The sequence below is a fragment of the Ciconia boyciana genome, chromosome 1 (assembly GCF_034638445.1).
Source record: "Ciconia boyciana chromosome 1, ASM3463844v1, whole genome shotgun sequence".
Lineage (NCBI taxonomy): Eukaryota > Metazoa > Chordata > Aves > Ciconiiformes > Ciconiidae > Ciconia > Ciconia boyciana.
Genome location: NC_132934.1, coordinates 126547493 through 126564294, shown reverse-complemented (window position 1 = coordinate 126564294; position 16802 = coordinate 126547493). Strand labels below are relative to the sequence as shown.

At 34.1% G+C, this 16802-nt stretch overlaps 1 protein-coding gene across 1 annotated transcript in view; it reads right to left on the bottom strand.

Moving 5' to 3' along the window:
- The window catches only part of CFAP47 (cilia and flagella associated protein 47), a 354495-nt gene that overhangs the window by 192761 nt on the left and 144932 nt on the right, over positions 1-16802 (bottom strand). The window contains exons 42-45 of the mRNA XM_072852476.1: positions 16315-16460; positions 10711-10819; positions 9610-9836; positions 2369-2549 (exon numbers count right to left, since the gene is read on the bottom strand). Of these exons, the coding sequence (XP_072708577.1) occupies positions 2369-2549; positions 9610-9836; positions 10711-10819; positions 16315-16460 (663 nt within the window). The remainder of the gene's footprint in view (positions 1-2368; positions 2550-9609; positions 9837-10710; positions 10820-16314; positions 16461-16802) is intronic.

Below are 16802 nucleotides of genomic sequence, written 5' to 3'. Positions count from 1 at the left end.
ACTGAAGACATCTTTGCCTGTTTTCATGCTATCAGCCGGTTATCTCAGCTTCCCTTTTTAGCTGTTCTTTAGCTCACCACCTCTGAATTCACTACCAAAGCCCCATTTAGTTCTCTGCATCATGTTGACATTTCTACTCTTTCATGTAACTATTTAAGTGTCCCAGAAAGAAAAAATAAATATCAAAAAGATCGTGTTCCCTGCAGTATGATTTAGTTTCTGACTTTGCATTGCTTACTTCCCTCTTTCAGATACTTTTATAATTTCCTTCGATGGATAAAGAAGCAGCATGAACTAACAGAAAAATAACCACTTCCTTACTGTAATGTAGTTTCTTCACTACATTTTAGCAATTAATATTCTAAAATTTTCAGATATGTTCATTCACATTTCAACTGTAAAAATCATTTGAGAAGTTGCTAAGCAATGGTGACCTGCCATCTGGTCAGTTAACAACTTTTGTTCTGAGATCATGATGAAGGTCTTATTATGTCCTTATCAGATTTGTGTGTGCAGATTTTGTTCTCTCTCCCAGCTGGTATTTCCCTCTTCTAGAGTGCAATCCAAAGAATCCCCTGCACCACTCAACAAAGTCATTATGACTTTTTTTAGTTCACCTTTACGTCGATTATTACAAACACAGGCAATTATTTTTTAACTTGACAACAAAAGGATTTTAACTAGTATTTAAATATCTTGTCATTCAATAAATGTTTCAGCCTCCAACCTGTGTTACATCTGTTCTAAAACTTCTACTGACTGCTAGTCCTGTAGTTACTCATCAGGCTAGTTTTGCTTCTAATACTGCAATAAGTATTGTCATCTTCCTAAAAACATGTCCAGTGACACCCTAAAATGTTTTACAGCACAGATACTGTAATCTAAGTTGAATGAATCTGTAACAAAAAGACTTGTCAGAAATAATCAAGAAACTCCTTATTTTTATTCCAGAAAAGAAACAAAAACCACAAGGGATACACCAAGTATGAAAACAAACATACACCATGAAAGCACATGATTGATTCCAATGACACTTGGAGAAGTGAACGGCAGAAACATGCAGAATGACTCTATTGATCAAGAAAAGAAGTGGTGAAACCAACCTATGGATTTTTCACATTGGTGGACTGACTATAATTCAAGTCTTTACTAAATTTGCTAAGGAAACTACTACTTTCATTTTAAGTAGAAAAACCAAAAATTATTTGTGTTGTTATCAGATACCTGTGGGACATTACTTTAGCTTTGATATAACCAAGTACAGATTCCCTAGCAGGTAAATATAAACACAAATTTTATCATAGAATCATTTAGGTTGGAAAAGACTTTTAAGATCATCAGGTCCCACCATTAACCTAACGCTGCCAAGTCCACCACTAAACCATGTCCCTAAGCGCCACATCTACACATCTTTTAAATACCTCCACGGAAGATGACTCCACCACTTCCCTGGGCAGCCTGTTCCAATGCTTGACAACCCTTTTGGTGAAGAAATTTTTCCTAATATACAATCTAAACCTCCCCTCGTGCAACCTGAGGCCCTTTCCTCTTGTCCTATCACTTGTTACTTGGGAGAAGAGACTGACACCCACCTCGCTACAACCTCCTTTCAGGTAGTTGTAGAGTGATAAGGTCTCCCCTGAGCCTCCTTTTATCCAGGCTAAACAACCCCAGTTCCCTCAGCTGCTCAAGTTCTTTTAAGAAATGCAACCTAGAGTGCTTTATAGGTTTAAATAAAGCATTTAAAAAAAAAAATCAACTAGCAAAGGAGGGATCACAATGAAAGCCAAGCAAAAAAGAAAGCAATTAAGATTTCAGTATAAATTTTAAGATAATAGAAAAATTAGAGGCAACAGAGACTGACCAAAGCTGATAAGATCACTCTGAGGACTAATGCACAACTTTTTGTTTATGAGGGACAGGGAGAAAACAGTGTACAATTAGTGGACAACTCCCTCTGACTGAGGAGCAGGCAAACAAGAAAAGATATGTGGTATAAGTGGCACAATGTAAGCACAGATCAGTGCTGGATGAGAAGTGGAAGTGAGAAATGAGCACAAATTCAGGGTCTGTCAGATAAACAAACCAAACGAATTTCTTAGAGCAACTCTCCTGTGGTTGTGTGCCTTTGAGAAAACCAAGGGCAAGTGGAAAGCATTGTTTTGAGCTAATAAGATAGAACTTGGGTAGTGATGACAAAGACAAAGCTGAGGATTTGATCAATAGCAGAATGGAGAGAAAGATCATTTTCTGAATCTATTTAGGAAAACTTTATTCTCTGAGAGAATACAGGCCTATTATCTGAGAGAATACAGATTCTCTTAGAGAAAATAAAAAGCAAATTCACCATATTTAAGACTATTCTTACCTGTTTTCTGAGGTGAAAGGTCTTTTGCTGATAGAACTTTCAAATTAACTCTGCTTGATGCCAACACTGGAATAGAGAACTTCTCAGGAACCTCAAAGAATTCTTGCATGCTCACCTCTACACTGTAATCCACATACTTCAGTTCTGGGGGGAATTTACGAGGTTTCAGGAGTGCATGTCTCTGCAAGTGAAGGAATAATGTATACATATGAACAATCATCTCATAATAATTTCAGGTTAAGAAATGTAAAATTATACAGGCTTAAGGGTATAATTCTAAAACTGAATTGGTAATTAGGCAAGTTATATAGAAATTGTAGAGAGATCCTGCTAAATAAAAACTGTCTTGTACAATTTTTTTAGACATCATGCATCTGAAACTTTCATTTAAGAAAAATGCATTTTGAGGTTTACAGTAAAACCACCTCCTACCCAGAAACCACTCTGCAAGCCTTTATGGGTATTCAGGGAAGGCAAGAAAAGGGAGAAAAAACATGAAAAGAAAAATGTATTTTGTATCAGATGTAGACAGATGTTTCTTCTTTTACTTTGTAAAGTTTCTGAATAATAAAAAGCATGAAAAGGAAAAATTATTTTGATGTTTTGCAAGGGATAACTATATAGTTAGTTGAGCTAACTTTGATACTTTAATGTTGACAATATATTTTAGAAATCAAAGTATTTAGAATTCATTTTAGGGAAAAATAAGCTCCTCCTCTTGGTAAAAAGCATCGCTAATCAACAGCATGAAACATATTAGTAAAGGATTAGCACAGTACATAAAGGCAAGCTCAAAATAGGCATCTAAACCCCTTAATGAACTAAATTTGACTCCTGTAAGATAGCATTACAGAAATAATGCAATGGTTTAATACAGTACTTGTTCAAAATTGCCATTTTCAATCCAGTAACACAGTCTAATTGCAATGCTCAAGATTAATTTTAAGTTGAACAAATTTAAAATCTGAAACTAGTTGCACCTGTTTTATAGACAAGTCTTTCAATTAATGACTATTGTGAATTATCTTGAGCAAACCTAGGGAGGAGATAAATACAGAAATATTCAGTTTGTGCTAGGAAAACTGGTTTATTCTCAAAGCCTATTGGTTTTAAACAATGCCAGAACAGCAGGTATCACAGTACATATTGCAATGGGACAAGGAATGGAGATCCATTGTGGGAATTCAAAAAGACAATTTAAAAGGAAAGTTGATTGTTCTTAAGGATTACTGTTAAGGGTAATATGGTCAAATTACAGTTCAAATCAACTGGGTTGGGGTTCTGCTTTGGGTTGGTGGTTTGTCTTTTCTGGTTTGTTTGTTTGTTTGTTTGAAGACAAAACTCACATTCTTTTGGCGGTTTTAGAAAGCAGACCTACACTCTGCCATTCCTTTGTTTTGACCATTAATCTATCCTTCCAAAGTGTCAATATGGTGTTAAACAGAAAATACATATAGAATTTTGGAACCTGTTAAGCTTTAGTTGCTAATATAGGTTTTTTGACACAATAAATATAGAAACAGCTTACTATTCAAGATTCTTGTTCTATGAAGCACAACTGGACAGATGTATCAGACTAAAAAAATATTCATCAAAACAAAACATTAACATAGTTCTTTTTTTACTGTATTTGCACCACTGGTATGGTGCAAATATAATTTATAGAAGGGAGAAGAAGATTCATTATGTGAATTAAAAACCTGAACTCACTATTAATTTCTATCATGCAAGACTGGAAGTTCACTGGTAGTACTCTCTCTCACACCAAAATAAATAAAAAAATCAATAGGTGCTAATAATTCAGTTGCTATATTAATAACAAGTTCCATTTCTCTCTGATAGGACTGAAATGACAGAAGACTTCGCAGTGGGAGAAATATATTTCATTCCCACTTGTAATGGGAAGTACCAAACCAAAAGAATTACATATATATTCCAGTTTAAATTTGACTTTGACCTTCTGCATATTCAAATATAAATTTATACCTACACCTGATTTTGGTAATTAGATTATTTTCCAACACTAAAATAAAAATCCAACGTGATTTAAACGTTTTGGGATGTCTTAATTGACAAAAGGATTGTAAGATGACCTCTGGTGGAGCACTAAACTATAATTATAATTATCTTGAAGAAACATCTTATGATTTAAAAAAATCACTGAAGTACTTCATTTTAAGATCCTTGTTCATGCTATTTCATTTTTAAAGATATGTTAGGAAAAAAGACAGCTGGTTAATATTACATAGCCTATGAACATTTCAAATATTTCCTGGTACCTTGTCAAAGAGTAAAGGATGAAAATATTTTTAATGAGAGACCTAGATCTTTTTGAAAGGGGAGAAGAAAATCCTGCAAACATACACAAGACTAAACCATGTTTCCTCAAAGGGTAACACTTCCAAGAAAAGATAAAATGTCCAACACAATTCAGATAAATGTTGCAGCTGCTCTCCTTTTTAGTATTTTTCAGGGCAGTGAGAGTTAAACACAATTTTTTAGCTCTCATTATCAATTGCAGGTCTAAGGCTGCTGTGCTACAATAAGACAAATTCCAACATGTACTTCATCGACATAATGGTTCATGATATTCCAAGTGTGGAAGTGTTATTACCAGTTAAGAACAGTATTTGCATTCAGTTCTCAGAATTAATTTATTTTTTAGAATAATTTTTCAGAAAAGGATTGGAGGGTATATAATTGATTTTTTGATTTTGATTTTTTTCAAAGACTGATTGATTTTCCAAGGTATTTTCTTAGATTTAGCATCTGCACTTTCTATGTATAAAGGATGGCAGATTCTATTACAGAGTGCTGAGGCACCTTACTCTTTCCTTGCATATTACTGTTTTCCAAATCCTAATTTAGCCTCATTTCTTCCTTCCAGGAATTAACTTCTAAAACCGTTCCTCATGAATAAAAGAATTTTATTATCTCAATCTCTCAGAATCCCTGTGATCAATCATATTTGCTATCTCCCTTAATCCCATATCAAAAGATAAGTGATGTAATATAAAAGACATTGGTCCCAGTTATAATTCTGACAAATTGAAATCTGACCACAGATCCTTTTGTGAAAAGTTCATTCCCATTCAAACATATCTAATGTAACTTTTTAATTACAGTATCTTCTCTCTTCAAGGACACCATGATTCTTTCTCAAAACCCCCCCCCACCTATATTTAAAAAAGCAAACTGTTCAAACTGAGCTTACAACTTTTCCATCACCACATGGAAGATCACAAAATCCGTATTGAATCCTGGGGGACTATGAAGAGCACAAACTTTGAAGATCAGAGCTGGACACATGTAGGATGAGATTCTGTCACATCAGCCAAGCAGCAGAAGCCACAGCTTCGAGTACACAACGTCTCTGCTCATTTTCCATTGATCAAAACTAAAACTCGTCACCGCCACCATGATGTACTAAGATAAAAATACTCAACGTTGCTTAGTCATATGGACAGCAGGATAGAAAGAAAATGCACAATGTCCTAACAGCTGGAATATGGCTAAGGATACGGAGATCTGGTGTCCACCCTCAGATGAACCATGCATTCGAAGGGAGGCAAAATGGAGCCTAAGTAAATACTTTTTACATCTTAACTATGAGGACACATCTGGACACAGCGGGAAGTGCAAGCTTTAGGTTTCGGATTCTTGTAGAACAGGACTTCTCTTTCTTTCCTATCATAATGTCTAATTACACATGGAGATTACTGGTATCTCTGACTATGAAGAAAGAGCCCTGTATCTGGACACTGGGTGTAATTTGTACCTATTTAGGTAGATTCTAGAAAAAAGGAAAACTGAGGCATGTTATTTTGAATTTCACTTCACTGACTGCAACATCCATCCCCTCGCATACCCAAGTCAATGAATTCTAGTTATTCTGTTATTTCCTTCCTTCTTCTATTCACTTCCCTCTATTTGCCACCATTAGCAACTTCAATCTAAACAAGTTATGTTCTTCTTCCATGTTCTCTCCCCTTTCTTTCCAGATACCCTTGTTCTTCCGTTGTTATCTATGTTCAGCTAAACTTCCCACCTACCGCTTTCTCTTATTCATCATTAACAAAGGCAATTTGTAATTATTCACAATAATGCCAGTCCCAACCTTGACAGTGGCACAGAGTTCCACCCTATATTCCCCTTACTACTACCTAAAAATACTTTAGGAGGAATTAAATTAATGAAATACTCAGGAGGTAAGAAATCAACATAACTGTATACTTAAAAAATAGAATTCAGAACTTTCCTAACATTTTTCATTAGAAACAATTAAAAAAATCACAGTCAGAAATGGGCATGCAACAGCTTATTATTTAGTTTCTGGGGTTTTATGCCTTGTATATATTTATAAGGTGTATACTAATAGAATTAAATAGCATAAGGCTACTGATTTTAATCTCTCATTTTCCTTTAAATATTGAGATCTGCACCTTTGGATTCCTATTGTTTTAGCATCCTTGCTTCCTATCTCTTCATTACTTAACTTCTGTAACTGCTTTATTAAATTTTGATGCTATTTGGTTTCAAATTTGTTTGTTTTTTTAATTATGCCAAAGTTTCAGCACCAAAAAAAATCCTTTAACAAAAGGTTTGGATTGTGTTGGCAGTAGAGGTTACTTTTGGGGCACAGGGAAAGAGAATGGCAGGTTAACTACTTAACCTTGCTGTTAGTAAGTCCTTCAGTGCCCAAGATGGTAAAATAAACTATTAAAATTCTATTTCTAGCAGAACTGTTTAATGAGCTGATTTTAATATAATTTATAAAGTAAAAGATAGAAATAAAGATTTAGCTAATACTCCTGCTCCTTTCCATTGAATGTCCATTTCCAAGCTCCTCAGACTTGTTGACTGTCACTTCTGTACTCTGATTGCACTTTATCTAATACTGGCCCAGCAGTAACAACATTTAGCACAAAAACCCAACAGGATAAATAGATTCTGATCAGCACAACAACTTTTATGGGAAAGAGATAAAAATTCATTATTTTTTTAGTAACTCTAATCATTAAAGACAATCAAAATAGATCTTTGTTTCTTACAGTAAGGAAAAGAAGCAGTAAAAACACAGTACAAAAATAGCTAGGACTTTCAACCATGCATATATATGGGTCAAGTAAAAACACGCAGCACAAGTTAATGAATATGCATATCCAGTTTGACTCCAAAAATATAGCCTACCTTTATTACTATTTTCTATGTGATTTAAGTAAACATCAGTAAAATGTACAGTTTAATAAGAATGGAAAGCATGCCATTATTTAGTTAGTTATTCTTCAATTTTACAGGCAAAAAAATGGACCAAGTAGTAATAATATAAGGGCATTTTCCCTTCTGTCTGTCCATTATATTATACAATTATACCTGTAGGAAGTGAGTAGAAAGGTGGGAAGGAAATCAAAAAGAGAGTAACAGATTTCCAGAGATTCTAGATTTACCTCCAACCTACAACATATGTTCCAGAGGATTTCATGACCCTAAATAATTCAGCAAACCACAGGAGCTGTGGATGGGATCTTTTTGGTGGTGGGGCAATTTAGACAATGAACCTAAAACCATTTTGAAAAAATTTAATTGCTACAAATTTAATTGCAGAACACCAGCCCCCCCTCAAAAAAGTTTATTCAATAGATGCCACCAGAATTTCTATACTGCCACTTTTATACAGACAGTAAGTAGGAATTTATGACGAAAAATGATTAGGAACACTTTTCAGAATTTAATCTGCATACCAGATTACCATATTGAGATATTTTTAATGTGTAAAGTCTTTTCTATATCAATATACAGGAGAACGTCTCCATTTTATTTCTCATAAGCAATTATAAGCCTTTCTGTACATGGAGCAAATACTTCTTTCTGCATATTGGTTTCACTTGTCACGTGGTAATTTATTCAGTGTTAGTATCCATCATTATGTATTTTATAACTAATCTAATTGTCCTCCACTCTTCTATGATACAAGTAATTTTAGAACTCATATTAGATCTTAGCATACCTAGTGGTACAAAGAGTGTTCCTATTATGTTGTCTTGATTACATCCACAGCTTCAGAGCAGTCAAGTCTTTCGTCAAGTATTTGCTAAGTGACTGTGATACTAAAGGACTTCAATTATGAAAAGTTTATAAAATGTTACCACAGCAGTGGATTAGCTATAATCCAAAAGGAAAATAATTGAGTCTAGATTACGTGGTTACAATTCTTTTCCCACTACAAATATGTAACAGATTAAAGCTACTCTTTTCATTTCTCCTCATTTAATTTGTTTTATATTACTTTTTAAACTTATCTGTAAACAAAAGGCATAAATGTAGCAACATCAAGACACCAGGAAAAATTCTCTTCCTCTTATTACTGGGAATGACATAGCACTGTGAACCATACTCAGGGAACAGTCTAACTGGAAAACTGGAATAATATATAGCTGCCCAGCAATCCATCTGAGGCCAGGTAACATCAAGTTCACAAGGGAAACTAAAACCCAGAGTGTGGCTATTATCCATAGAAGGTTACATTTGAATTCTACCTGAGAAAAAAGCTTGCTTTTTTGGCAATATTGCTATTATAAATGTATTCACAAGTACTACTGGAACGTTTAATGGACTACCTTGGGAGGATTTTTTGTTTCTAGATGGTGAAATCTTGGGAAAATACCTCTAGGTTGGAATGATGTATAAGTAGGGAGCTATAGCTTATAAAGATTTGTGGTTTTCCAAAACTATTTTGTATTGATTGCAAGACAAGAAAAAGTCTTTCCTGATTTATTCTCAAAGTCTATTACTTAAAAAAAAAAAAAAAAGAAAAAAAAATCCTGTTTGAGAATTTTCATTTCCTACAGAAATGTGCATAAGGAAGGATACTAATACAGGTATCTATTACAAAGAGTATGAATGCTTTTCTAATAAGTGGGTATTTTTCAGAAGCTAACTGAAGTACAACGTTAATGCTCTTTTTAACTGCAGACAAGATTTCTTAAAGGAAGCACTTCTTCCTGGAGTGAGGAAGTGAGGAATGTGAGGAAGTGAGGAAGTGAGCATGGAGTGAGGAAGCAGCTTCAGAATGAACATGTAAAATATTGCAGTGTTTGAGGGGAACTGGGATTAGTAACTGTCAGATTACAGAATGTGTGAAAAAAACATAACTTCACACTATTTCCTGAAATTTAAAAAATTCAGTCCTAGAAATCAAGAACAACTAAATAATTGCAGTAACAGTTTACTGTGTTTCTCACCTCTACCCTGGACAGCCCTAACAATGCAGTTGCAACTCGAACACTACTGCTCTGCAGAGTCCCTGTGATCTTTCTTCTTTCATATTCAATAGTTGACATCTGCTGTTGTGCAGCAATGGCCAGAGCCCTCTCTCTTGACTCATTGATCAATGGAATCCTCAGATTTTCTTCAAGAGTCTGAGCAAAACCACATTTCAAATATAAAACTGGCTTTACTGCACTTGGACCTGATAAATAAAAAAAAAAAGCAAAAACCCCACATTTGTCAGCTGCTAGTATAACTGCATAGAGTATTTAAAATCCCTAAACTCCAAAGCAAAACCAGAATACAAAATTCCTTTGATGTTTAGTTACATGCTATTACTTTAGTACATGCTATTTACTCCAGTAATACCTTTTTATTTTTAATCATAATGGGAAAATAAATTTAACACAGACTGAAATCCAAACCAAAAGTTGCATTTGATAGTTAATAAAAAACCACAGACTTTAGTGTTTCTACTATTATGATGGTAATGAAAGGTTAAAGAAGTCTTTCTGGTAGCTACACAACACAGACACTGTTTTATCCCTCTAGATGATGTTGCATCCCCTCCAAAAGAAGCCACCAGCAATTATTTCAAATAATAGCTACACTGTTTCTGAAATAGGACTGACAGCAGTTTATCACTGGCTGTTTGAAGACAAAAGTATTGGCTTGCCTGTCAAATGACAACACTGTATACAAAACTCGTGTTTTAAAACTAGAAAAATTCTAGGTAAAGATGACTTGTGCTGGTTCATCTGGCTACAACCTATATTCTGAAGCAGAAAAGAAGAGAAATTATGAAAAAATATTTACGTAGACTATGTTGAAAACAGTACAAGAAAGTTGAAGAAGACAGCTAACAACCAGCTGCTGCTCTGAAGAGAATGGACTGGACAACATTAAAATAAATAACTGATAGTTACACTGCAATATCTTTCTTACACTTCACTATAAAAAACTGCTTTTACGAGATGTATTTAATTAATTTTAACAAAAATGCATGGGAACTAAAGAATATTTGCAAAGCAGAATGATTTGCTCTATTTTATTCTTCTCCCTTCTATTCACTTTACCTTCTAATGTACTGCTAACATGCAAAACATTTGGACTATCCATTGGAAGCAATACTGAAGGCAAAGGTATATCACCTATTCCCTCTATCAGGTATACGAATTCTCCAATCTGAAACACAAGAACATATACATGCACACAATTCAGAAAGCAACTCGTGCAGAACAGAAGCTAAAATATTAAAACTAAAAACAAAGATATCCTAGTAGTACTTAAGATCTGACTTGTGAAATAATTTACATATTCAGGAGAGCCATTATTTTAAATCTATATTTAAATAAAAGAAAATTATCATTTCAAACCCTGCTATGATAATAAAGTACCTTTAATTGGAAATATTAAATTTGAAAAGCAAAGAAATTTGAACAAGTTGAATCCTTTCCAACTCCTTATGTAATTTAACTGAATGAGGATACCCTGATTCATAAATACAGCAATAAAGTGAATTCTAATTTTGTGTTATAGTCACATATAACTTAAACATATACATGAGCTTACTTCATTGCTCTTCACTGTTAAAAACCTTTTAAAAAAATGTTTACAGTTATTTTGAGCCAGTAACATTTCTCTAGAAAGCAAAAAAGAGCAGAAGTCAAGGCAGGTTAGCATCATGTACAAATTCTCCATCAAGAAGAAATAAAGTTAACAAATCTTAATTATTTCATCAAAAATAATGGAAAACCTATAGAAGCTTGAAAGTACACATAAACATGACGTAGAACAAAGGAAGATAGTAAACTGTCACAGAGGAAAGGATAAATTAATTAGCAGAGAAATAACACTTTGAATCATAGGTTGAACAAAAAAATAAGGTGCAAATGAAAGACAGAAAAGTATTTTTTAAAAAAAGAAAACTCACTAAAAGCACTCCAAATTATAAAAGCCACAATGAGAACACCCCAAAACTAAAAGATATCTAAATTAGGTACCTATATATCTATCTGAACCAGGCAGGAGATTTAATAGATATATTACTATTGCTTTGATAACAACTTTTTTTTTTTAACCACAAACTTTTTTGGGACAACTTTAGCTTCTACTGATTGCAAGGTAAAGGATCAAATGCTGCTGCAACAACTGATATAATTTCTACAGAAGGTCATCTCTTTATTTCCATAAACCACATTCTGTAAAATTCTGCCCTAAAAATGCATATTCTGTCTTGTATTCTTCATTCCAGGGATGAAGGAAATAATTTATTTATATAATTTAGTCCATCTGCCAACCAATGCAATGTTTTCCCTTTAATATTGGGCAATAACATAAGACAAGCCTGTTTTTTATTTTACCTTATTCATAGTTTTGTCAGATATTTATGTTAAGGCTGAAAACATTGCAATTATGTTTCTGACCCAGCAGAAGGAAAGCTATTCAACTTTTATGGCATTTTCTCCCCTTCCCTGATTCAAGAGTTCAGACAAATCTTCCTTGAGAAGGATTAAAGAAACCTACAGCAAAATTGGTTTCCCACACAAAAACTAATAGCCACTCCTGGGAACCAATTTAAACAGGAATTATTCCTGTTTGACACAGTGTTTTGGCTCCATAAGGACCATTAACAAGCTCACAGCATATACAACTGATTTCATGAAGGTACTGGTTTCTATGATGCCATTCTACTATCAAATATTTTTCTTGTTATTGCTGACATCAATATGCTTATAGGTAGGAACAAACTTCCCCATTTCCCTCTTTGCTTTGAAGAATTTTTGCTTTTGATCTCCACAGAATGCAAATCCTGTTTTCATGCTGCTGAGGCTTTTCCTGATGCTTTGGAACAGAATGGGTATTTTACTGTATTTTGAGAGTTTAGCTAGTATCCCCACAGTTTTAATGTTTTATATTTCCATTTTCCATCAGTTGCAAACAGGACAGCATCAACATTTTGTAGGGTTTACTGTTAACAAAAATAGTTAATAAAATAGCTGTTGAACTACTGTTTGCTATTTATCTAATCCCATTGCTAATTGATATTTCAAAACAATGTATAGGTACTAGGAATTTGCAGTTCTCCACGCAAGTCAGTAATTAAGAACAACAGATAGTAAAGTGTTCTCTTAATAAACCATTTACTTTTATAGTAGACATTTAGCTGTGAAATTCTGGACTGACTCTCTTAAACTATGACTTAATATATTATTATCATTGAAATCATGGGTTCACATTTAAATTAGCTCTCAGAAACAAAGATATAGAGAAAAAGCAACCCAGTTATGTTAACCAGTATATAATCTCTTCTCTGAAAAGATCTATGCTAAAAATTTGAAGAAAGTCAGTTTCAATTTTTCTGAAAAAACAAAGAAATATTGAAACAAATCCATGAGAAATGTTATAAACAACTTGTGCTATCATTTCAAAGTTAACATACAGATTATTTCAAAACAATTTAAGCAACATACTTGAGTAGGCCAACAAACTTGAATCAATGTATCTTCTTGCTTTTATTACAGATATATAGTTGATGCAATTACAGATAGGATTCCTCGTCAGATTCAAGTCTAACTAGTGATTTGAATCTCAATACCTTCTTCATTGATTGTAATGAAGAAGCAGTCTTCCTCTGATTACTATTTTGGTCCATTTGTCAAAAAGGGTAGGAAAGGTAGGTAGGAAGAAATTCCAGAAAAGCTAAATTAAATTATTTATTAGATTATATACAGCACAAGTCCATATTTGAATGAGACAAGTCTCATCATTGTATGAAGCCATTTGATTGTCATACAGCATGGTAGCTACAATTGTTAGTCAATTAGATAATGGTATGATTGAAATATTGCAGCCATATACACAATATTTAAGCAAGCCAATTTCTTCCTGTGCCATTACTGTACAGTTCTAAAATCATGCTAGCTATCTTGCAGTTTATCTTTCCCTAGGACATTTACCACATTTTCTTTCAAATGATACAATTATGTGGATGGGACTTAATTTTTCTAACCTGAGGTGCTACATATCAAAAATTTTGCACTCTCAGCAGCCTTTAAATCCATCCCACCTACTCAGCTAAGCTGAAAGGACCAGGTGTGCCAGAAAGTTATCATACAGGACATAACAGTGGCTTCTCTGAGGCATTAATGCTTCCTACTATGATAAGGTCAACTAGTTCTTTGTTAAGAACAGTGACTGGTAGCTAAGTGTCGAAATTTAGGTGTTTCTACATTACCATTGGAGGCACCACTGGGGCTGTCAGAAATGTTCTTTTCCCTTTCCCCTGAAGTATAACTGTCCCATAGCTCTGACCACATCTCTTAGATTTGCTTTCCTCCCATTAACATGTCTCCATTTCCCTTCTCTTCATTAAATTATTTAGTTTTCAGGCTCTATACCTAGTGTAGCATGAGTCTCCTCTTCTCAGCCAGGGTATATACTTCTGCTTCTAATAAAGAAACAAACAGGGGGAATGCCAATAGAAGAGGTTTAAAGAAAGAGTATAAAATCATAGCAAGTAAAAGAAGATCCTTCTCAGATCTGCTCCCAGAAACCAGTAGGTTAGGGTCTTCCTTGTCTAGAGACTGCATCTAAATATTTCATTGAATAAAACCGATGAACCTAACCTTCATGAGTTTGTCTAATTTCTTTTGAATTAGTTAACAGTTTTAGTATCCAAAGTGTCCTATGACAGCTGAGTTACATAAGTTAAACATTGTGTATGAAAAATTACTTCATTTGGTTCAGTTTGTATATGCTGCCACAGTTGCTCCATTAATGTTCTGCAAACTATTCGTAATCTTATGTACCCATCATGGCCCTTAACAATCTCTTTTTTAATTACAGGAAGTTAATTTTTTTAAAGTATCTGTTTCTATAAAGAAACTGTTACATCCTTCTGATCATCCTTGCTTTTCTCTCTCTTCCCCCCCCCATCCCTATTATATTGTTTGCTGGGGTGACTAGGACTGCACACAATATTCAAGATGTGTACACCATAGCTCTTTAGAAAGGTTTACTGAGGTTTCACATTTTGATGTCTATTTCTTTCCTAATAATATCTCCTCCACAAAGATTGCTATCCTCTGACATAGGAACATTCATACAGCCTCTTTGTGGGTGATTCTCTGGTGTCAATAAGGCATGAGCTCGCTGTCTCACTGTAGCTTTGACAGACTATCCATTTTCTATCTCTCTGCTAATTTTCAAAAAACTCAAGTGAACTGTACACTCTTTAAGACTCCCAGCCATATGGCTTGCTTTCTTAAAAAATGGCCAGTAGTTTCAAATATTGAACAGGGTCAGATAGATAGGCTTGGGCATCATTGCATTAGTCTTATTTTCCTTTAAAAGCAAGGAATTGCTCCTTAAAATTAAATTGGCCAGGTGGCATAGCCAAAGTCCTGGTTAAACAATAAAACCAAACATCAAACATACAAACAGTAAACACTAGCAGGAGTCTCTTGTTCTACAGTAATGAAAAATATGGAAGCTGAGAATGTACAGGAGAAAAAGAATAAGTCATTTAGTTTTGGATGTATTGTTACAAATCATGAAGAAGTGGCAGAGAGAATGGCAGATGCATGTAATTGAACAGAGGGAAAGCTGAAACACAGAGGTCATATTATGAAAGTAAGAAGCAGAATGCAAACCTTGAGATCAACCACACATAAAAGATTATTAGAGTGTTGAAAAACATTGACAGCTAGAGACAAAACACAGCAGAGAGGTTAAAGAGGTGAAAAGATGGACTAAAGACACAGAAATAAGAAGATTGTGAGCACTGAGATAAAGGATTACAGGGACACCAAAGAAGCTGGAGTGCAAATGTTAAGCTCTGAAAGTTGGTCAAAACCAGGTCTTGGTAATTTGATGAAATCAATTTCAATTAAGTATATATGGCAAAACCCAGGCTACATGAGTCAGGAGAAACTGAAAGGTAATGGAGTCAGTATTCATGTACAATCTATTCAAAAGTTTTACCTGCATTGGTGACAAGGACTGAATGGAATTTGGATTGGCAGAAAAATTAAAAAAGAGACAGAGCAAGGAAAATAATAATTATTCTACTTTGACAGCATATCCTAGATACAGTGTTAAATACAGGGAGAAGTACAGTACAGTAAAGACTTTATCCTTTTCCTGCCTATGTCTTATCCAAAAGCATTATTCTTGATCCCACATCAAGACAAATTATTTAAATTCCATATCTGTTTTGAGGCTGAGTTGCCTAGAAAAGCCACCAAAGTAACATTCCTTTCAGTATTACATTTATTTGTAATGATTTTACAGTGAAAAGTAACTTGCAGCATTTCATATAATTCTAATTATGCAGAGATAAAAGGGTAGTAAATTTTGGTTTAAATTTCTTAGCTGAAGCCTGTCATCTTATGTAAAACTCTGACCAACTTCTTAAGCAACATTTTCGTCCAAGAATTATAGTAATATTGTATTTTAACCAAAAAAATGAAAGAGAAAAGGTTTTCATTTCCAAAAGTTAGCGCATAGATCACATCTTTATCATTGCATATGCATGCAAAAACATTACCTTAAAATATATACATAACCAGTTTGTATATTCATTTACCCTATTCACACAATTGGCAAACATATCCTGATTCTTAACTGACTAGGCTATCACATGAAAACCACTCACAGAACGTACTTTCTATTCTTACCAGTTCATTAACCAGAATGACAGTGCAGTAACGTTTTTCCAGATTAAAGGGAAGAAAGTGAATATCTAAGCCTGCAGAACCTCTCCCTTCCAAGAACAGTTTTTCCATTGGACTGAAGAACTCATGCAGGAGGCTGGATTGGTCAGCTGTTAAAATAAGTTTAAATGGTTGTTTAGATACAACAGCACGGGTTGTAAAATAATGTAGCTGCCTGAGTTTAAATATAAGGATACTGTATACAGCCTGCTGTAGTAATCAGTGTTTAAGGCACATTTGTAATCAGTAATCAGTATTTATGGTTACACTTGTGTAAATGTGCTGCAATATTGGATGCAGTATTATTTAAATACATTTTGCTAACTACTTGTGTTCTTATTCTGTGCACTGAAACAAAACCAGGGGAAACAGACAGTTCTCACCATCAAAAAAACTCTTTAAGGAGGTACTCCTCCTGCCAGGAAGAGTACAGTTTACTACTATTTAAACAA